Genomic DNA, 24116 nt, shown 5'->3' on the forward strand with positions numbered 1-24116 from the left:
ATGAAACACTCATACCCACTCTTAAATCCCTACTGACTCTAAGAAATGGCTTCACCTTTTTTCCCCACAGCTAAATGTAATGCTCTATTGCCGACCCAGCTTCCGTCCAGATATGCAGAGGGGTGTTTAGTTTATAAAATCCTTTCCACCTAAGAGATGACTTGGGGTTTGTCATGATGCCAAGTCAGAGATTTTCAAACCAATATCACGCATGAGACAAGTACAGCAGACATGAGATGAAACCCCTTATCACGGCAGTCACACGACGTTAGGCGCACAGTGACCTTCGGGGCGGTGATTCCACTCCTCACTCCTAGGGTTCAGGATCATTGGTTGGAGTGCCACACAGATCTGGAAAACGCATAAGAGAGTCACTAATGAGTAAATCCCAGGTCACTGAGTCGTTTTTTTTTCCTCTACAGAAGGCCCACACCGGTGGCAGTACATTTTAAAGTTTTCCTTGTTAAAAAATAATAAATGTAAGTACACGGAAAAGTAGAAAGGAGCACATATCTAACCCCCCACTGGATCCTGAGCCCAGCTTCTAGAAAGATTCACAGGCCAACGCAACTGCTCTCATCTCATCTTCTGGTGTTCAGGACCAAACATATCTTGCGGTCCCCCACAGGTGCGGGAGTATTGTAGGGAGATTCAAGCAGGGTGTTTCACAGTGAGAATGAGTAAGATGCTGGCAGAGACCTTAGGAGGCACTAATTATTTTGATTCACACTGCTTTAGCTATGTGACTTATTTGCAATATGCTAGCCTTTGAGAGTAATGATTTTTTATGTGAGGTTAGAATCTAAGTTTTCCCTCCCAGGTTGAGAAGTCATATAAAATTAAGGATATTCATCCACTTAAATGTTGGCTATTTCTAGATCCTTGCTCTATTACACAGTGGCTAAGATGTTTCTAAGTGCCGTGGTTGGATATCAGCACAGAGTGATTAATACAGAACACACTTAGGTTTCCATTTAGACCCTTCCGTCTCCAGGACAGCAGGGAAGCCATGCACGTTCAATCCACAGCCTTGTGTCCTCTACCTTGTATGGACACAGTTGTAGTTTGAGTCACGTTCTATATCATATCATGGTTTCAGTCAAGATATCAAAATGATCCTCAGGAGAGGCAGGTGTTTTAGGCCACAAGAAGATGCCATTGGAAAACATAGGGAAGTTACTTCTTTTTCTTTTTCCTTTTGTCTATGAAAAAAAGAGACGCGAGGCCTAAGCCTGGCTCCTCCGTCTTACACCAAGAGCAGAGTGTGCTTGCTGACCTTTCTTCTACCCAGTGCGTGACAACTCAGCGGCACCCACAGAGCCGAGCAGCGCCCTCCCTCACTGAGCTCTTCCCCACCCAGTAGGTAACACCAGCACTTATGAGGCTCTCACGGCTGTGGTACTTCATAATTCAAAACCGGCCACCCTGTGACAGAGACAGGCCTTCTCATCATCCCCCCTGTGTGCCTGCACGTGAGGGCAAATGACTGAGCCTTGACACATTGAAGAGTTAGACTGTGTCCTCATCTGCTCTGCTCCAGAGAAAGGCAGGCAATCTAGACAAAGCAGGAAAGAGTAAAACTCATATGGTCAGTGTGTATGTTAGGTATGGAAAGTAAGCTTCCAGCAAATCTCGAGCCCTAGGAACTTCTATTTTCTAAATAATTATTTATCGTCCTGTGAGCAATAGATGAGTGTTTCTTAGTTCTCGGGATGGCGTCTTCCATGTGGTGTGCTCCCCACCCCCTATACACACTTACATACAGAACACAGCCCTGAGACCCGGTTCACACTGCTGAGATGAGGCCACAGCAAAGCAGTTGTCTAACACAGGGCACACCGAATCTCTGAAATATAGCTGGTCCCCTGCACTGGTAGAAAGCTGTAGATGACACTTTAAGACACCAGGAGTGAGTTTTTCTGTGACGGGAATGTCACCTTTCATGCCGCGGGACTCTGAAGCCACCCCGTGTGGTAAATCACAGCGCTCCTTTGTTACGTTTGTGTTCACTGGGATTTATCTGCTAATTTGTTTTACTTGAGACAGAGTCCACGTAGCCCAGGTTAGCCCTGCTGTGTGGTGAGGTGTGTGAGTGTGTGTGTGTGTGTAACATACTCCCTATTTGTATGTTGGAGGTCAGGCAATTGTACACTAGCTAATAACTACTCCATGAGTATACACTCCATACAAGATGCTATCTTGAGAACGGGGGAAACACTCACCTATTGCTTTTAGGGAGACAAATAATTATTTAGAGAAGAGATGCCTCTAGAACAAGAGATTGGGCTGGCAGCTTGGCCTCTGTATCATTGGATGTTGTTTTGACTTCTTCCGGCAATAATTTATGTCAGTCTGAAAGAACAGTTTACCTTGCTTTCACGGTGTTAGCCTGCTTCAGTAGGGCCAAAAATGCTCAGTCTCTGAAGTTGCCCCAGTTTTTGGCTTAGGTATAAGCTGCTGTATCCATCACAAGCTTCGTGAAGAAGCCCAGCCAGAAAGAACTCTATCCACCATGCTGCCCAAGCACCGCAGCGGCCTTCGGCTCTGCACACCCAGCTGCTGGCAGGAAGGAGCTGAAAAGCGACCAAATGTCTGGTGTTCGCGGCTACATTAGCAGCCCTACATGTCCCTCTTAGGTTTATCCTCCACGCTTATATTTTCATTTCTATTTCCAATTACGCCTATACAGAAAATGAAGAGGGGGTGCTAACATTTCTGAACCTGAGTCAGATCACTGGACCTGGGAGCAGTCTTCCCTCCCTAGAATCTTAATTCAGGGCAGTGACTCCCAGAGACAGTGGCTGACACCCCTCAGGTCTTTCTGGAATGCCTCTGTGTTCATGTAGTCATCTCTGGTGTCTATCATAGGCGACATGGGCTGTTTCAGGTATTTATAGGGAAAACTAGCAAACAGATTTCAAACCCTGCTCATCGTATGTGTACTACTAGATAATATGCACTTAACACAACCAAAATGACTGAAAACCTTTCTTTGGGAAGTATGGCTTTGAACTTGTGTGAATGTCACAATTCCATCATTATATAACAATATGAAACATCTCAGGCTATCAAACAATCCTCTCGATGTTATTTACTGCATTTTTCTACAAGCTCCCACAAAAATGGACTTTTAGATAGAAAGCAACCTTATTGTCTGCTCAAAGTGAGAAAACAAATTGTCTCGTTAGTGTAAGGTATGTGGCCCTCTTATCTAGAAACTTTTAATGACATCAACATAGAGCTATAAGCACACAGTAATATTCCTTTAAGGACTTGAGCACCACATCTGTGAATATCTGCCGAATTCGACCTGCAGCTTTTGCATGGCTTCCAGGGCACTCCCGTGGGTCAAACCATTGTCTTCATATAAACTCACTCCTTTTCTGCCCAGGACAGCCAAGAAGCCCTGTTCAACAGATTACACTGTTCTCATCTCTGTCCCAGCATGCCAGAATGAGGGCAGAGGTGTGCTCGAGCAGACCGGGGGGNGGGGGGGGGGGGGGGGGGGGGGGGGGGGGGGGGGGGGGGGGGGGGGGGGGGGGCTGGCCATCACAGGCTTCACCTTGGTATACAGTAGATAACGTTCTGTTCATTTTTTTCTTAGCTTCTAAGTAGGCATACAAGTGTCTAAAATATGAAGCAAGTATTATTTAAACATGTCGAGACAGGAAAAAAACACTTTAGGTATAGATACTTAGGTGAAAGAACCTGGAAAAAATATTCAATATTACCCTCAAATCAAACAAGCAAAACCTTTCATGCTTTTTCTTTCAAAATAAAAATCTCACCTTCTGTTGTTAGAACAAATACTTAAGCTATTAAAAGCACATCCCTTCCTGGGCCAGGAAAGAAAAATCTAACATCTAGGACTTTAAAATTAAAGCCATGGGCTTTGGGGTCACCCAGCTCTGAAAAATAGTGGGTGTCTTAACAACTAAAGTTGAGTCTGAATTCTTAAAAAACAAAACAAAACAAAACAAAGCAAAAGAAAACAAAACAACAACAACAAAAAAGCCAGAGAAGGGACTCCAGCCTGGGTTTTAGCAGCTCTGCTTTCTGGCACAGGGGTCCTGTTCCCAGAAGCTGAGTGAGTCGGAGCTGAGCCCGGCCGGCAGGGAGGCAGTCTGGCTAGGCTGCAGATGAGCAGAGAGAGGGAGAGTGAGGCTGGGAGCACGTGTTACATCAGACACAGTACCTGATTTTTCACTGCACAGCATGTCAGCTAGATGGTGTGCCTCCTGGGCGATAAGTGCGAAAATCTCATCCTCATACTTTTCAATGATGGCTTCGCACTGCAGAAACACAATAGCAACACGTGTGAGCAGCGGCACATGGGCAGGGCCCCTGATTAGCACAGACTTAGCGACCTTTTAGTAGTGGAACACAGGAAAGCATGTAACCAAGGAAGTTCATTTTCCTCGGCCCCTTTGGTTTGATACATCATTGCACAGGAGTAACCTTCCTCTAGGAATGCTAATTGTATCATTTTCCTGAGACTTAACTAAATGATTACTCTGTTGGAAAACCTCAGAGGAGGAGGAAGAGGAGAAGAAAACAGGAAGAAGGAAAGAAAATGGCTGGCTGTTTGTTTCTATTCCTGAAGTCTGGAGAGCAGTACACAGGAAGGAACCGAAAGCTTTCCTCTCCTATTTCCTTCAACATTTTAAAGACCACATTTCCTGGAAATGGATGGATCAGCTTCCTTACAATTTAACAGAATAACTCACTTTGTGGTTTGGAAATTTGAGATAACTGAGGCTCCTCAGCCATCATAACAGTTGCACCTCCCATCACTGGGGAGGCTTCTCCGCAGCCCCTTAGGACTGCTCAGTCGTGCATTTGCTTTCCAAAGCAAATAAAAATAAAAACAAAACAAGTTCACACTTCAGGCAGGAGGAAGCACAAATTTGCCGTGGGGTCTGAAAGTGTTAAATTCTGCCTGGAGTGTGTCTCTCCCATCAAGAACTATCAGGCGGCCTTTTTTGGAACTGTGGGTTACTGATGGCCATCCACTGGAGACTTGCAAACCATCTCTGAGTTCATTAAGCAAGATACGAAGAATTTTAAATGGCATTCAAAAATATTTAAATTCCACTATAATGTGTTTATTTAAAACCTGTGAAAGACAAACACACTCCCATCGCCATCCAGGTTCCATGGGGCTTTTAGCTTTGAATTATTGCCCTCACTTTTTAATTAAAATGAAACCTCCAAATGTCAGCTACAGCCCCATGTTGGGGTTGCAGCATGCCTGACATTTTGGCCACTGTGTGAACTTAATGCAATTTTAAAAAGACAGTCCTGCCCATCACTGTGTGATTCAACAGCATTAAGGGGAAATGCATTGCAACTTATTTTGCCAGGCACACCCTACTAAGCCAGAGGCCAACGTTTTTGTAAAATCAACTTTATGCTGAAGGAAATGTGGGATTGTGCTCTTAACCCTAAGGCTTGGTGTAGCCCAGCCTGAGCAACAAAACTGGAATTAACTGGAGGAAAACATTCTCCTTGAGAAGCCTGTGGGGGATAGAGGAGAGGATCTTGGGGGCTACCACTCCAACACTGAGCTATAAATACTTGAAAAGGACTCTTGGCCTCCATTCGGATTTCAGCCTAGAAACCACAACCTCTGCCCTTCCTTAGGTGAAAGTCTGAGACACAGTTCCTTCAAAACAAGACAGGATGAGGTCACCCCACACCAGCAGAATGTCCTGATAAACAATGTGCAAATGGTACCAGACAGGGGACACAGGGCACCGTCCATAAAACCCCTGTCAGTCTCCCCACTGATCACGGAAGGCTGCCACGATCCCTGAGATGCCTCCCAAGCCAGATCCCTAAGCTTTCAGTGAAGACTTAAGCAGTGGGCCAGCATAGGACACTGGGGCATGTCAATGTACCTGAATGTCCACTGCTCATCAACAGCTCAAGAGTAGCCCCAGGAAGAAAAAGGAGACCCCAACAGACTGTTAGGAGGGTGCTTACCGCGAATTTCAAAGGTTTGAAGGCATCAGAATAAAAGAAGAACTTTTTATATTCTTTGTATATTTTGTCTCCCTTTCTCGGAGCGTATCTCCTGAAATACTTCTGCTTGGTCACTGGGTCGTCCTCCAGCTGGTAATCGTTCATTCGCATACACACTTTATCCAAAAGGTCGACGAGGAACGCCTCGGACTGGGCCAGGGGAACCTACAAGAAGAACAGAACCAGCCAGGACACTTGCCTACGCACTCGCGAGTCCAGCGAATGCGTGGAAGGTCGGCTTCCCAATGGAAAGCAGCTGCACCGTTCTTTATGTAGCTTTAAGAGAGCTTAAATTCTAGCGAGAAAAACAATATGCTTGTCAGTGGACAGTAAGAAACTGAACAGTCTAGAAACTGTACGTATAGATGTCATTTTAAAAAGTTGAGTAGAGGCTGAAGCACAGAAAATGGGAGGAGATGGGGGCGTCGATAGCGCATCAGTTCTGTGGGGAAGCCACACTTCTGCCCATCCCACGTCGCGCTGCCCCCCCTTGCCTTCCGGGAATCTTGCGGCCACTGTGCCGGGTCTATGCCGAGGTGATCGAGGTGATCGTAGGTAGCGGGACCCTGGGCGCTTCTCATAGGCCCGAGCTTGCTCTGGGAACAGCTGGCGCGCGTCCCGGGCGCCCCTCTCCCTCCCGGACCTGCCGGGGCGCGCCGGGCTCCGTGCCACCACCTCCGCCCGGGGCGCGGGTCAAAGAGCACCCCGCGCCCTTGGAAACCGAGACAAAACCTCGTGCGGCGTCTAGACGGGTCAAGGTGCAGGAGGCCTGGTCCCCGCGGCTCCTTCCGGAAGGGGCGTAGAGCCGCCAAGGGCGCCCGGCCGGGCCCGCGGCTTTGCGCGCTTTCTCCCTCTCCACCCTCTGCTGATCAAAGAAGGAAGTTTGCATGACAACCGCGCTGAAAGGGGCTGCATGACAAATGAACTCGGTTTCTGCAGTGTTGATATATCCAGCCCCCTTTGTCCCTTTTCACACGCAGTGTGAACCCTTCCGGTGCCAACGACTGCGCGACATTCACAGGCGCGCTCAGGGCGCACAAAGGGTCCCGGTGCTTCCCCGCCATCTGGCCGCAAAGCCGATCTGCAATTAACATGAAAGCGCGGACGGCCTGGCTCGTGAGGAACACCCCCAGGTCGCCGCTGCCCCCAGCGCCCACCAGAAACCGACCCTGGGAGTGCGCTTACGCAGAGCGCAAAAACGGCGCGCCAGGACCGCGCCCGTTCTTCGCCCCGCGCCTGCTGCGGCCCAGGTGAACCTCAGGCCGTCAGGAACTCTCAAAGCCCTGACTTTGCAAAAGCAATTAATTAAATACGTCTGCGAACTAAAATGAGAACACTCCGCAGCCGATGTCAAATTCTTCAAATTCACCAAAATATATACAAATATATTGAGAAAACGAAAATTCTACAAGGGCACTTTCAATCACAACTGGTATTTTATTTTAGTTTTTCAAACTTGGTCAGTTGCAAAAGAGAAATTCACAGGTTTACTGACTCAACTGAAAATCGAGTAGCTCATGGACAGTTCGGTAAACTTGGCGTGGGAGTGGGGCACAGGGAAAGGCAAGAGATCCGCAAAATGGAATCTTACGTTAATGACTCAAGGCGGGCCTTTAACACAAAGTCTGGCCGGCGTTTTCAGTGGTGCCAGTGTGTTGAGCGTCTTTCCTTAACGGACACATGTAGATGGCAGTTTCTAGTTGTCCACAAGAAAAGATTTTAAGTCACAGCGAAGGGTGGTATCGTTTATAAAAAACAAAACAAACAAAAACCCTAAAAGCAATCGGGAAATTCACTCTGCTTCCCTACCCCATCAGAAAAGAAACAGGACTCTATGCATGGGGGTGGGGCAGGGCTTTGGGGGAGGGCCCAGGATGGGGAAGAGGACCCTGGGAAACCCAGTCCTGTTACCAGGCCAAGACGGTCCTCACACACTAACGTTTCTAGTCGCTTCCCTAGAAACTGTTTTGTTTTTCTTCCCATTTCAAATTGACCTAATACTCTGAGCTGTGTGCAGAAGATTGCTGGGCCTTGAAAGTCTGGAGCAAAGTCATGGAAGCCTCCTACACGTTACTTTTGAGAACTTTGGGACAAAATTTTTCTGGGTTGCACTTTTTGTAAAAAGTCCTTCACAGTGTCCATAACTGTGAGTTGTTTTTAAAGTACAACCTTAAACCTTTGGATGCCCTGCTTTAACACGAATAGGTTGGTGTGTGTGTGTGTGTGTGTGTGTGTGTGTGCGCGCGCGCGAGCATTTCTACAGATTTTTTTTTAAAGTCTGAAGATTGACAGGTTTTGAATAGCCTTAGCTAGCTAGTCCTTTGCAGGAGTCTTTAAAACCAGGCGCAGTTGCTGGCTGAAGTCTTACAGGACATTATAAGCTCCTCCGGAAAAGAGAAGGGAGCCTTCCCAACATGAAGGTGCTGAGATCATTTTAGGGAAGAGTCTTCAAATTTTGATCTTAAAATCCCCGAGCACCGGATATTGGAAAAATATTTTTAAAAGATGTTTCTCATCACAGTTCTTTATACATGCATTAAAATCTACACTAATATGATTTCACTCAAATGAACCACTACCTTTAGTAAATTTAAAGACTGTACATAGAATAATTGACCCCCCCCAAAAAAATTTGTTCCGATTCTAAGAATGCATTAGTACTGAGACAAGTGGAGTAAGAACCAAGTCTTTCTTTGTACACAGTGAGGGTTTTGAATGGAACTTGTCAATAAAGCGACTCCCTTTGTGATCTTCCAGGAACCTCGCCTCCGCCAAGCAAGGACTGTCTCAGAGATACTAGCCTCATTAAAATATGAATGGAAAGGGCCCTTGTCACCACCGCTGTGTCAGTAGAGAACCGGCTCAGGCTTCTCCAACAGTTTTCTCGCTGATTTATGGCGACTCCCATAGAATGTTAGAAATGTAAAAATGATCCAATACCGTGTCCTCACTATCCTGGGGAACCTGAAAGTAAACCCAGCACCTCCCAGTTTCACCTCTACATCCCCTGTGGCACACGCACTGTCCAGACACCACCCCACCACCTTAGGCTTCTCCTAACCACTGGCCTGTGAAGTGAGCCGGGGAAGGGGCGTAGGAGGTGCCAGACCACAACTTTGAAACGGAAGCAAAGTTCTGGCTTGGTTTCTCCAGGAGTCTGCAGCGAGGGAGTTGGCTGCAGACTTCCATGACTACACTTTAATAGCGGCCAATTACAGCATGCTCCATGTTTTTTCATTACTGTGTCTCTGTTAATCTTGTAGCAAATTTCTTGCTTGATAGCTATCACAACCAGGCAGGAATACAATTATGTCACAGCACAATGGACGTGGAGACGCTAGTAGTGATGCGTCCCCTCTCTGCCATCACAGCCTGACAGTCGCCAATAAGCTTCATTCATCTTCATGACTGTTTTGTAGTTTTCCTGCAGATGTGAAGCTGGCACTTAACCTGCTTAGTGGCTGATCATTTCTTATTGTTGCAAAGGTTTTCCTTTCTCAAGGGTTGGTTAATGTAGCAATTATAAGGGCTTTGTAGCAAACATTGGATCCAGTTTAACTGCTAACTTTCCATCCGTAAAGAATGGAACCACCAGAGATATTAGCTTAAAGTCAATATTTAGCCACAAAAAGTTACAGCTGCTCACCTTAGGCTTGGATTCAGGAACTCTTGTGGGCTGATGAGACACACAATTAGCTTTTATGTTAATTGACTGCTATGAGTTTGTTGTATGACATGCCTTCTATAATATGTAAATTGGTCGACTGTTTGGTTTCATTAGACAATATGATTACAAATCTGAAGGAATTCATTTTGATGAGAAATAATAAATGCTGATGCATTTCCAGCTATATATATGTATCTATGTGTGTTATATAAACATATATATATATATATCTGGAAATTTTATCTGTAGATATATGGGGGGGGTGTCATATCCAAACCCAACTGATAAGAGAGCTTTTTTTTTCTGGTAGTCTAAATTTGAAGAGTAACTGGAGCACCACACAATGCTCAGCACTGGTGCTTCAAGATTCCTCAAACTCCCTGACTGGACAGGTGGGCCTGTGAGCAACTGCTACAGGATCCTTGCTTTTGAAAAAACCATTTCTTGCCAACTGAATGATGGAAACAAGCCATTCTGATTTGAAAGGCTATTTTTGCAAGTGTTTTCTGTCCTTATCATTAGAGTATGAGGGTTATGGATTAGTAACATATATTTTCAAGGAGTTGAAAATTAGTAGCAAAATGAGAACCCTGTGATTTAGAGGAACCTCCCCTCCAGACTTCAGGCACATTTTTTTTTACTCTGGAGTTATCTTCAACTGACAATGAGAGAAGAGAATAGAAAAGAACCTACGGCGGTCAGCATTAATGATCACGGGGTGGGGGAGGGGTCATCTAACTCAATTTCTTAAGTTAAAAAATAAGCATCTTTCTTTCATTATGAAATATTAAATTGTTGCCACTATTAGGTTTATCATTTTTTTAAAAAAATACTCTGCTTTAAAAAATAGATTTTTTTAAAACCTATTAAGTTTTGAATGCAGGTAAAATGAAAAACATAGCTGCCCATACAAAATATGGCCAATTTCCAACCTCTGTGAAGTCCTGTGAGCAAAGGCTCAGGCACAGTGTCTCTATGTGCCTCGCTTTGTCCTGCACTTAGTGCAGTATGGAGAGTCTGCTGCTTCAAAAGCTCCTGATCAGAGCGCCCACCGGGGCAGTTGCAGACCAGAGTAGAACAAGACTCAGTTTATTTAAGGCTGAGGAAAGCTGGAGACCAGCCTGGGCTACACTGTAAGTTTCTGGGTAGCCTGGACTACAGTGCTCTGTCTCAAAAGATCAAAATTTAAATAGAAATAATATTTTTATTCATTTACCAAAAATTACTAGGCCCTATCTACAATGTAGACAAACACATTTGTCAAATACAGACTTTTAAAAAATATATTATTGCTTTATTTTATGTGTATAGGTATATGCATGCCTGTGTACCACATGTGTGGCCACAGAGGGCAAAATTATGAGCTGCTATATGAGTCCTGGAAAATAAACAGTCAAGTGCTCTTGACTGCTGAGCCATCTCTCCAATTCCAAATACAGATCTTCTTAAAGACTCTCCATGATTCTGTGGTGTGGGAAGTCCTCTGTCTATGTGTTGCTTTTATTGGCTAATGAATAAAGCTGTTTCGGCCAGTGGCTTAGCAGAATAGGGTAAGGCAGGAGTTCCAAGTAGATAGAGGATAGAGAGAGTAAGTGGAGTGAACGAGAAGCCATGTAGCCCTACTGGAGACAGACAGAGATGCCGGATAGAACTTTACCCAGTAAGCCACAGCCATGTGGCGATACACAGATTAATAGAAATGGTTAATTTAAGATATAAGCGCTAGCTAGTAATACGCTTAAGTGATTGGCCAAACAGTATTGCAAATAATATAGTTTCTGTGTGATTTTTTTGAGTCTGAACAGACGGGACTGAAGGAACAGCCCCCATCAACAACTCTGAATTAACTAGAATATATTCCCAGTGGACATCAGCTGGTGATAGTGTGGCCACATCTATGGTGTGGCTGCCAGAGATTGCCTAAGCACTGTTGCTGCCTCCTTGACTTACAGATGTCTTCCTGTAGGCAGAGTGTTTCTGTGTCCTGACAGCCACTCCCAAATAACCACACTGAGACTTATTATTAATTATAAATGCTTGACCAATAGCTCAGGCTTGTTACTAGCTAACTCTTATATTTTAGACTAATCCATATTTTTTATCTACATTCTGCTACCTGGCTTGGTACCTTTTCTCAGTATGGCAAGTTCATCTCCTTCTCTCTTAGTGTCCTTGCTATTCTCAGACGACTCCTCTTCTTTGTGTTCTCTTTTTGTCTGTAAGTCCCACCTCACCTTTATCTGTCCAGCTCTTAGCCAGTCAGCTTCTTTATTAACCCAATTACGGTGACATATATTCACATAATGTAAAGGAATATTTTGCACCTTTCAACCAAAACTTGTCTTTCAGTATTTTGTTCCTGCAAATTTCTCTGTGGTTGCCCAGCTGTCTGCTAACACAGCTCTGCCAAATGTGATCCAATGCAGACAATGGGCAGAGGTACAACTGGGATTCTATTATAGTATCATTCAACTTTGTCTTTGCCTGCCATGAGCACATGGCAAGGAAGTGATGAGATTGCCTGGTGAAGACTGGGAAGTCTAAGATGAAGAAGGTCTGGGACTTGAGTGATGAATTAAAATGTGTCACCTCCACATAGGGAAAGCATATACACATCTATGCACATATCCATAGATATGCCTCACACACATGTAGGTATGCAACACACACATATGCATGTGCTCACACACATCCAACACATTTGAACACACACACACTCACACGCACAAATTATGCAGAGAGCACCAGCTGGCTTCTTAGCTGACAATAAATCTGAGGGCACTGTGAGGCTGGCTCTTGGGTGGGGCTAGTGACAACTGCAGGCAGAATGCTTGCAGCAGATGCTGAAGTCTCCCTCACACTCAGGAGAGTCCCTGACCACCTGGCCTCCACACCACCGTCCTGGCCTCAAGCCCTCAGTTCACAGGGCCCTTTCATAACTAAGAACAAGCCTGTGTTCTGTGAATGAGTGGCTAATTCCCAGCCTCCAGCTGAGCCTGAGGACACCAGAAGTTGGAACAGGACCTTTTTACACTCCTTTTTGTTATGTTCCTGTGCAAGGGACCCAGGGACAGCAGGGCTTCTGGGCATTCACGTCACTAGCATGAGCCCTGATCCCCTTCACACGATAGGAATCTGGGTAGGAAGACTGAGCAACTTCCCTAGGCCACCCACAGACTAATCCTGCCTCTCGCAGACTATCTTCATAAGTAAAAGCAGAAAGCAGACATAGAAGAGGGCTCAGATTGGGCTGAATCGAGACCTTTCTACAGTATAGTGGAGTTAGCCTCTTTGCAAAGGCCAGCTTTGTGTCCTGATTCCTGAAGGTCATATGAAGAATCAGTTCTCTCTTTCCTTCCTTCCTTCCTTCCTTCCTTCCTTCCTTCCTTCCTTCCTTCCTTCCTTCTTCCTTCCTTCCTATGTATCTATCTATGTATCTATGTATCTATCTATCTATCTATCTATCTATCATCTATTTACCTATCACCTATCAATCAATAATCTACCAATCTATCTATTCATCTAATCTATCATTTATTTATATATATTATATGCTTATATAATATATAAGTATTTATCTATTTATCTACCACCTATCATCTACCTATTGTCTAGAGAGATATCTATCTATCATCTATCAATCACTCTACCATCTATCAATTTATCATCTATCTACCTATAATCTATAATCTATCTAATCTATCAATCTATTTATCTATCATCTATCTATCTGTCACCTATCTAGAATCTATCTATCTATCTATCTATCTATCTATCTATCTATCTTTATTTCTTAAACTTTGCCTGTACAGCCTGGCTGCCTCAGCCTTCCAAGTGTTTTCATTTCAAGTTCTAGGTACCATGCCTGCTGAGATAGTTTTCTTTAAAAAACATTTTTAATATAAGGAGTAACACTTCCATTTTATTCCTTTTCAAAAATCCAAAAGATTAAAAGCATAAAAATGAGGAAACTAAGGTTAACATTTACCCCAGACCTCAGGTGTGAAGGCTCTTCTAGAATTCTGTGACCTGATTGAGACCACTGTGACCTCTACCAAAGCCATGGCTGTGCGGGAGTTCCACAGCTTGGCCCTCAGTGTGGTCAGCCATGTCTGCCTCAGGAGAGTCTCAGAAGGATGACCTGGCAATTCTCTCTGCCCTGACAGCACAGCTGTACTGTGGCGGCACCTTGTTGTCTGGACATGGTCCAGTGTCCTTGAGTTCTGTTTCTCAACCAACCTCAGCAGCCCCTGTTTCTTGTCATGCCCCACTAAAGGACAGAGTGGGGCTTAGGTGAAGGCTGGGTAGTGTTCTCCCAAATTCATACCCCAGGGCCTTAGAACACAACACATCTATATATAGAATCTTTATGGAGGGAACCAAGGTTAAGGGATATATTTGGGAGTGGCCTTTCACTGCTGTGTATGTATGTTTCCTTACAAGAAGAGGAGATTGGAGCCAGTTGTGGTGGCACACACCTTTAATCTCAGGCACTCAGTAGGCAGAGGCATGCAGTTATCTATGAGTTCGAGGTCAGCCTGATTTACATAGTGAGTTCCAGGCTACCCAAGGCTACCTAGTGAGACCCAGTCTCGAAAAATAAAACAAGACGAAGAGGAGGAGATTCAGACACAATACACAGAGGGAAGACAGCATCCATAACAGAGGAACGACAGAGGGCTAGCCCTGCTGCACCCTCAACTCCCACTTCAGGAAAGCTGACTAGGGTATTATCTAGGACTTTGTTACGGGGACCTAGCTAACACACATGGATCCTGAAGGCCCAGCTCCCGGAACCTTGCTGACTATAATCCAGGCCCAGCATATTGAACAAACCCAAGGGTTAGGTGATAGTGGGCTGAAGAGACTCCCAAATGCAGAGGTAGCTAGCTATCCAGGCCAAATCCCAGGAAGGCGTTACTTGCCCTATGAAGCTCTGAAATCCTTGGTGTAGCCTGATTGGGGTGGGGGTTGGGTTTGGGACTGGCCTAAATACAAGAATCTAGTCAGACTATACTTACCCAACTGTGGATAAGGCTGCCAGGGACCTTTGGTCTACCAGAATTCTCTCTGTCAATGGGGCCATAGCAACACCATTTTGTGTATCTGATGAAACATTCGACTAGCCAAGCACACTAACAAAGGCAGAGTCTTGACAGTCTCTGCTGATGGCACAGACTGCCTTAGAATTTGCACACTTTAGGGACACGAATTTCAGGAGAGTAGGGGGCCTCTGTGCTCTTCACAGACAAGTGGTAGGGAGAGGATGCCATGCCCTGCATCCTGACAAGAACAGCTGTGGGTGAGCTCTAGTGAGCACACAGCCACCCTCTGTGCCCCAAAGCTCTCACTGGGAGTGTCTTCTCCCTTCCTCTCCAGCTTCTCAGGGTATGAGAGTTTCTGGGATGGGTGTCAATCATCGGTTCCCAAGCGTGTCCTGGGACCAGCATCGGCTTTCCGTGAGGCTCTCAGGCACAGCAGTCTGTCAGAGCAGAAGGGTAGGAGAGGCTGTCACTGTTGTGCCTTAAAAATATTGTGCTATGTGTACATATGTGCATGTTTTCTTGTGTGGATGCACACACACATGGATAGCCACGGAAGACCGAGGAGGGGAGCCGATGCTCTGGTACTGGAACTACCTGCTCAACTTAGTGCTGGGAACCAAACTCTGGTCTTTGGAAGAATAACAACCCTCTTAGCTACTGAGTCATCTCTCCAGTTCCTGATGTCACTTTATTTATTTTTTTCATGTGATGTACCTGGAAAGAGCAGGCCATCAAAGCCTGGAGGGAGGACCACTTAGGTCCAGGACCAAGAGGTCCTGAATCCAAACCTTGTCTTTTGGACTCAGGTGAGACACCATAGCACGAGTGAAGTGATCAAAACCAAGGACAAAGAACTTAGGGTGACAAGATGGCTCAGAGGTCAAAACACTACTGCAAACCTAAGAGCCCAAGCTGGATCCCACCACCCCATGATAAAGAGAGAGAAATGACTCTTGAAAGTTGTCCTTTGACCTCTACACACATACTATGGCACACGTGTGCACTTATGCACATGTGATGTGGGAGTGATTTCTTATTAATAAAGAAACTGCCTAGGCCCCTTGATAGGCCAACCCTTAGGTGGGTGGAGTAAACAGAACAGAATGCTGGGAGAAAGAAGCTGAGTCAGGGAGTTGCCAGGATTCTCCCACTCCAGACAGACACAGGTTAAGTTCTTCTCTGGTAAGCCACCTCATGGGCTACACAGATTATTAGAAATGGGTTAGATTAATATGTAAGAGCTAGCCAATAAGAGGCTGGAACTGATGGGCCAAGCAGTGTTTAAAAGAATACAGTTTCTGTGTAATTATTTTGGGGCATAAGCTAGAGCTAGCTGGCGGCCGGGAGCTGGGGCGGCAGGGAAGCGGCCCGCAGCTCCTTACAACACACATGTACACCAGGCACACACGCACATAAATACAATAATAAAAATCAATTTAAATTTTTTTCTTTTAGAACTTGGGTGTAGCTGGTAGAAGAATATTTTCCTGGATGAGCCAGGGCCTGGGTTCCACTCTCAGGAAGGTGGAAACGAACAGACTGGGGGTCACTCACGGATGAAAACAGGAAAGAGAGGCAGGGGAGGGGTCTCCGGCAGTCCCTGGAGCCTGCTGTGACATCATTGGTGCCATTCCAGCACTGTCTGATCTCTCTTCATGTCACCCTTGCTCCTGCCTGTGTCTCAGCTTCTCCAGAGACCACTCAGGGGACATGCTGCCCTGGGCTGAGGAGCCCACGTGACTATGGCTTCCTACTGTCTTCAGGAAAGGCTTCTCAGCAGACTCTGTCCTTCCAGACTGGAGTTGAGACATGGGTTTGATGTTTAACATTAGGTGGTCATGTCTCCTCCCAGCTCAGACGTTTGTCTCAGAAACACCATTTCATGAACAGACAGGTTCAATTCCACATAGGAAAGGGTGGGTGTCACCATCTGGGGAGCTGGTGGGTGGATTATTTGTGCTCTCTTGGCTCTCGTACTCGTCTGGAAAACATCTCCTCTGTTTGCATAGGATGAGGGTGAAGTATAAGGAGTCAGCCGTCACACACTGGTCCCGGCACTCAGGAGACAGAGGGAGGTAAATCTCTATTAATTCAAGGCCAGCCTGGCCTCCACAGTGAGACCCAGCCTCAAAACAACAACAAACAAAACAAAACAAAACAAAAAATAGGGACAAGCCCAATCTATGTCCATGTCCCCAACAAAAGCCAACTTGTCCTCATTAAACAACTTTTGTCTTTGTTGTTTATCTCTTTGGGGACCATTAGTGATTATCTGTCACACAGTCAATGTGTTCACTACCCAAGAATTTAAGAAAACACCAGCATTACTGCAGTAATGGGATTCAGATATTGCAGTGGTTTGAATAGGAATAGTCCCCGTAGGCACATGTATTTGAATGCTTGGCCCATAAGGAGTGGCACTATTAGGAGGTGTGGCCTTGTGGAATAGGCGTGGACTTGTTGGAGGAAGTGCATTACTGTGGGGTGGCCTTTGAGGTCTCATATGCTCAAGCTATGCTCAGTGTGGCACACAGTCTCCTTCTGCTGTCTATGGATAAAGATGTAGAACTCTCAGCTCCTTCTCTGCCTGTGGGCTGCCATGCTTCCCGCCATAATGATAATGGACTAAACCTCTGAACTTCAAGCCAGCCCCAATTAAATGTTTTTCTTTATAAGATTTGCTGTGGTCATGATGTCTCTTTACAGCAACAGACACCCTAACTAAGACAGACATGAAGGGAAAAACCCATTTGAAACTTTAGCATCCTGAGGAGCCAAGCTGTTCCTTCCAAGGCTTCACCTGTAAGTACATGGTTCCACCCTCCACCCCACACAGAAGCAGTGACCCAGACACTCCCATCACTCCACAGTCTGCACATGTATTAGCAGAGTGCTTTGTGAAGAGTCATAGATCTTGGGCTGGTGAGATGGCTCAGTGGGTAGAGATCCTTGTCACTAAGCCTAACAACCTGAGGTCAATCCTCTGGACCCATAGCACAGGAGGAGAAGACAGAGTCCTTTGACCTCCTCGTGTGTGCTATGACACGTGTGTGCCGAGCCATAGACAGACAGACACATACACACTACAAACAAACAAACGAAAACCTATGAGACACCCCCCAATAATCCATAGCTCATTACCCAGTGCCTTAATTTGAAGATATTTTAGTGGGATGATAACATTTAAAAGTTATCAGTAACACTGCTCTGAGTGTTCTGTGCACGCGGTATGTCTTCCTGCTGGGATCTTTTCTCAGGGACTATTTCTAGCTGCAGATACCAAAATGGGGGCATCAGTCTCGCATGCATTTCCACTTGCGCTGCCTCGCATGCATTTCCACTTGCACTGTCTCACACGCATTTCCACTTGCATTGTCTTGAATGCTGTCTTTCTGGGTAGAGATAGGAGAAGGAGCTTGGCTAACAGATGTCAGTAAGCAAACATAAACTAAAGCAATGAGCAGGTCCTTCCTGATGGCTTCTCCTGCTCTGGAGAGGAACAGGCACCAGCAGGTCACTGACTGCAATTCCCTAACCCTCCATCTGACTCTAGCCAATCAAGCTGAGAAGGGGGAGGGGTATGGAAGGAAAGAAAGAGAGAGAGAGAGAGAGAGAGAGAGAATTGGGTATCACTTTCCATGCTGAAGACCTGTCTCAGCACCTCTGGGAAGTGGCCCCAGGTCACTTTCTTTGTTGTCACACAAGTTGTTACCATGCTTGTTTGAATGTTGGTCTCTTCAGCTGATTCTTCAGCCCTAGTGACCAGTATCGGCTGTACCAGCAAAACAGAAGTTTAACTTTAGTGGTTTATTTCAGGCAATAGATGTGAAACCATTGTCTCTATTCAAACAACACATTTTCTGCACTATTTAAGGTTAGCAACCTAGACATATCTGGGAAGAGGGGGTTTTAGCTGAAGATTGGTCAGTAGGCAAGTCTGTGGGGGCATTTTATTGATCAATGATTGATGTGGAAGGGCACAGCCCATTGTGAGTGGTGACATCCTTGGGCGGGTAGACCTGGGGGAGGGGTCTATGAAAATGAACTGAGCAAGCTGAGAGGACCAAGCCAGTAAGCACTGGTCTATGGCATCTGCCTCAGTTCCTGCCCTGACGCGCTTCAGTGATGAATGATGATGTGCAACCGTGAGCTGGAATAAACCATTTTCTCCCCACATTGCTTTTGGCCATGGTACTTTATCACAGCAACAACCTAAGACATTCTTCTTTCTTTTTTTTTAAAAAATATTTATTTATTTATTATGTATACAATATTCTGTCTGTGTGTATGCCTTCAGGCCAGAAGAGGGCGCCAGACCCCATTACAGATGGTTGTGAGCCACCATGTGGTTGCTGGTAATTGAACTCAGGACCTCTGGAAGAGCAGGCAATGCTCTTAACCTCTGAGCCATCTCTCCAGCCCGACATTCTTCTTTCTTAACACTGCATTTGGACAAATGCAATCGCCCTGCTAGCTCATACTCCAGGTAACTTACTCCAGGTGAGAGACTCCTTGGTTGCAGGTAGAATCATGACTGTAAACACCAAGTGCGCTGGATAAATCTCCAGCAGGAGCTCTGTGCTATGGATGATGGAGACAGAGATTAGCGTCACATTCCTACGGACAAGACCAAACTTCTTCCCGTGCCAGGAACCAAAGAATGCGGGGGCAGGGGTGGCAATCTATTCTGGATAGAGAGTCAACTCAAATGAGCCCGAAGGTCCCACCTGGTCACTGTGCCCTGAGCAGGAAAGACATGGGTTAGACAGGGGTCATGGCAGTGAAGAAAAAGAAGTGGCTCCTGTCCCCATCACCATGGCCTGGGCCTGAAATCACATGCAGAGCATGTGGCCTTGAGGGTGGCCTGCAGGGTCCTGGTCGCAGACTGATTGTGGACAGCCCTGAGCTAAGAGTAGCTTTTTGTGTTTGGAAAGTGTGCATAGGTCCCATGGTGGTGTGGAAGAGGTACTTTATGATAGGAGAGCGGGCAGAACTTACATTTCAGTATCTAAAAGTTCTTTCTTGAGGCACTGGGGATCAAAACCAGGGCCTCACATATGCTAGGCAAGAGCTCTACACTGAGGTACATCTCCAGTCCACTTAAGTGCAGTTATGTTCCCTTATACACTGTCCAAAGCTAAGAGGTGCGGTGGGGTGTGTCTTGGAGCTGGTGACACCATCAGTCTTTACAGGTAATGCTACACACACTGCTCTAACCCTGTGATCCTCTTCAGGGGACTTCACATTCTGCACCTCAGCGTGGCCTTACCCCAAGTATAACACAGCCTTGTCCCATGTGTGACGTCACCTTCTCTCTCTGCTGCAGTCTCCTCGCTCCTCTAGATACCAAACAGCAATGCTTTCCAGGAAAACACACCTGTCGCTCCACATGTGTGGAACACACACACAAGTACCTGAGAGCACCAAGCTGCTTATCTTGGCATGGCCTAAGGAATCGTTCCCAACAGCCACAGGCATAGCCCTTGTACACCTGGAGAAGTGAGGGTCACTGCCTGTGTCATAGACCAAGAAACCAGAGTCGTGTTACTGGTCACTCACTCCCCTGGGTGGACCAATGAGACCCTTAGTAGTTTTATTCCATAGACTCTTTTCTTGCTGAAGTCCCCTGCCTGTCTTTTGGGTGTGACAGGGGACTAGTAGGACCAGGGGCCTCTGAAGGTCTTCATCCTTCACAGAGGGGAAACATCTCTGCAGACAAGTGTCTTGCCCATGGTCACAGTCCTAGTTTATATACCAAAGGCAGAAAACAAGCCGGGTCAACCAGATGCCAAAGGCCCTGAGCATCAGGGGCCACAGCGGAGAGCACTGCTGCAGATTTGGAAGAGGGCGCCGGGTCCCTCTGTGGAGAGTGGAGTGCTCCCTGTGAGGGTCTGCACTGCCCTGTTTCCTCCCTGGGCTACTCGCACAGCAAGCCGGCTCCAGCCACAGTGGCCACAGCTCTAGAACACCATTCAGGATGTATCCTTCCTTCAGAACAATCAGTGCTCTTGCTTTCCTGCAAACAGGCAGAGTCAAAGCCAGACTACATCTATTCCATGCAGATGTGCCAGGGCATGGCGGTGCCCACTGTGCCACACAGCTCCTTTTGTCCCGAGGGAGAAACAGGCAATCCTCTAAACGTTTCCCCATTATCCTCCATTCTTTACCCGATTTGTGGATCCACACGATTCTTATTCGGTGGATAAGGAGCAATTAACAAGACTAGGGATTTATTAAGGATAAGTCATGCCAGACAGTTTTGACAGCTTGTTTTGAGTGTGACAGAATTACCAAATCCGAGGTTAGATGCATTATGTATTTAGACTTTAGTGTGGTGTCTAATGCCAAGCCTGCAGAAGCATTTCTGCCAAATGGCAGCAGACAGTCATGTACCAGAAACAGACTCAAAGGTCAGAGATAAAGGACACATGACATGCAGCCACACACCCAGACAGGTTAGGAACGGTGCGGAAGGGAGTGGCATTTCATGAAGAGTCATCAAGGTCAGTGTTAAAGTCTGTTCTCCACGGGGACATCATCCAGAGGGAAGAGGGGTATACTGCTGACCAGAAGAGATGGTGGGAAGCCACAGCCATCATGAGACAGTGCTCCCCCACAGTCTACAGGAAAGTCTGAGCAGCAATGGGGCTGGGCTCATTTTCACCCACCTCCCACCCAAGAATACCTTGCAAGAATGCACTGGGAGATGAGCCCACTCAGCCCCAATGGAACCAGTGTCGTGTCTGGGCCATCCAGCTCTCTCATAAAGCACATGCTCAGGTCTTGATGTTTACACGCATGGGTGCACCTGCTTGGGAAAGGGCCTCACTGGTACGGTGACACCGAGGTCCTGTTCTGAAGCCAATGTGATGGGTGCAAGAGTGGAGACACATGGACACACAAGGCCACCGCTATATGATCACTGGGATGAACCCAGGCAAGGATCCTGCTGAGTAGGGGCTAGAAGATGCTGGGCTAAACTTCCCTTCCCTCTGGGTCCTCCAGTGAGCCACCCTCAGCTCTAATCTTCTGCTCCCTGATCTGGAAGAGGAAGGTGCTGCTTCTTTCATTCCCCTTTGCTGTGAAGCTCCTGACGACAGACAGCCTGCTGTGCCCAGAGACCTACACACCTTCTCCACGAGGTACAAGGCCCTGAAAAGCCACACCTTCCCAGACAGTGACAGGGAAGGGGCTTCTCCTTTCCAGGGCCCCAGAGAAGATTTAGGTCAGTAAAGCTGAGCCCCAGCAGCCATTCACACTGGCAGGGCTCAATCACAGCTTTTGTTTGTGTTTATAAATGAGAGGCACGCATCGCCAGCATTTGGCTAGTTAACCCTAATTCTGCACTAAGCTACGATAATCTCTCATTCTCTCTCAGTGTTTCGGGCCTGCGGATGGTTATTATTTTTATCTGCTCAGGAGTATTGAATCATCTGTCTTTACCGCCTCCCTGAAGGCAGCAGAGCATCTAGTCTTTCTACATGCTCAAGCAGCAATGCCAGGTTTTGTTTCTTAACCAGAGCCCTGGGTTAATGAGGACATTGTGTCTCCACTGTATCACACACACCATTACCAGTTTTTATGCTCAGGTTAGTTGATGTGATCCTGGCACCCTAGCATGTGTAGGGATGTGCCCTAAGGTCCTTCTCAGACCTACCCTCTGACAGCAGGGCTCATGGTAAGGCAGAATTCTTCTCAGGGACAAAAGAGCTCCTGCAAGACTGCATCACTGCACCTTGCCCATGAACTGGCACCTCCAATCTCACAGGTGGCTCTCGCATTCCACTGGGCATCCCCAGCTAAATCCAACTCACAGCAGCCAGTCACACAGCTGACCTGTAGCCCTCTTTCCCCATGACTTGCTGTGGCTTTTCTAAACTTCACAATGGAGCTAGAGAGGTTTCTCGGTGGTTAGGAGGATTGGCTGCTTTTGCAGAAGTCCTGGTTTGTTTCCCGCTCCCCACACAGCTGCTCACAGCCATCTGTAACTCCAGCTCTGACAGACCTGACGCCCTCTTCTGGTCTCTTGTTGTACTAGGGATGCACATAGCACACAGACATACACACAGCTAAAACACCCATACATGTAAAATAAAACATTAAAACCTAGGCTTCACAACACAGTAGAAGTAGCCAGTCCCAAAGGACCTTCTGAAACTGATAAAGAGGTAACAGCCATGTCAGCCATTTCTTCCTTCACTGATTTATCTGACAGAACTAGGGGTGCCCTATGAGCAAAATGCTGTGTACTCACAGTATAAAAATGCACTTAAAAATCTGCTTCTCGGGGCTGAGAGATGGCTCAGCAGTTAAGAACATTTAAGAACATTTCTGGCTTTGCTGGAGGACGCAAGTTTGATGCCTGACATCTATATGGTATGACTTATAACCACATGTTACTCCAGTGCCAGGGAACCCATAACCCTCTTCCAGTCTCTACGCGCACACCCACACATATGGCATGCGTTCACACAGACACACATGTTCATACACATTTTTAATAGATTTCAGGAGGACTGGCTCAGTTGGTAGAATGTTTCCCTAGCATATATGAAGCCCCATGTTTAATCCCTAGACCACATAAGTCAAGCATGATGGGACACACCTCTAATCTCAGCATTTGAGGGGGAGGTAGGAGAATGAGAAATCCAGGATTTGAGGCAACTTGGGCTACATGAGATGCTGTCTCAAAAAAGCAAAACAAATAATCAAAATTGCAGTATACAAATAATTAGAATAAAAATAGAAAAATATCCACATCTTGAGAAAAAATGCACAATTCCTCTGTCCCCCAGAAACTGGACTTTTAAAGGTGACAGACACTGGGCTGGAGAGATAGTTCAGTAGTTAAAAGCACTGGCTTCTCTTCCAGAGGTTCCTGGTTTGATTCCCAGCACCCACATGGTAGCTTATAGCCATTTGTAACTCCAGGGTTAGGGAATCCACTTCCAGACTCCCTGGGTACAATATATGTAAGTATTGCACAGACATACATGCAAGCAGAACACTCATAAAGTCAATGAACATTTAGTTTTTAGCAGTAGGGGAAACAGGCTTATTTAGGAAACAGTGCTGGCACAAAGGGCTTGCTGGTCACCGGGGAAGCGAGAGAGCTGGACTCAGACCTATTTACTGTTAACAGATATGTTCAACACAACCACTACAGGAAGCATAGAAGAGAAGCAGGAATCACAGGAAGAAAACTCAGAAAACTATTTGCATGACAAAGGCAGGCCCCAAATGTCCTCTGAAAGGGGTGGAGTCTGCATGTGAAGGAGCCCAGTCACACGGGCATCATAGTCCAGGAAGGACAGCAGCAGTGGTTCACACAGGCTGTCCCTACAGACACTTCCAAAGTAATAAAGTATAAATGATAATCT

General features: G+C 46.2%; 1 protein-coding gene across 1 annotated transcript in view; it reads right to left on the reverse strand.

Annotated features, from left to right (window-relative positions):
* Positions 1-313: 313 nt before the first annotated feature.
* Positions 314-24116, reverse strand: part of Cnpy1 (canopy FGF signaling regulator 1) — a 35338-nt gene continuing 11535 nt past the window's right edge. Inside the window, exons 2-4 of the mRNA XM_050119941.1 lie at positions 5986-6189; positions 4196-4292; positions 314-351 (exon numbers count right to left, since the gene is read on the reverse strand). Coding sequence (XP_049975898.1) covers positions 314-351; positions 4196-4292; positions 5986-6189 — 339 coding nt within the window. The remainder of the gene's footprint in view (positions 352-4195; positions 4293-5985; positions 6190-24116) is intronic.

This window comes from Alexandromys fortis, unplaced genomic scaffold, assembly GCF_014885135.2.
Source record: "Alexandromys fortis isolate MF-2015 unplaced genomic scaffold, M_Fortis_MF-2015_v1.1 scaffold_177, whole genome shotgun sequence".
Lineage (NCBI taxonomy): Eukaryota > Metazoa > Chordata > Mammalia > Rodentia > Cricetidae > Alexandromys > Alexandromys fortis.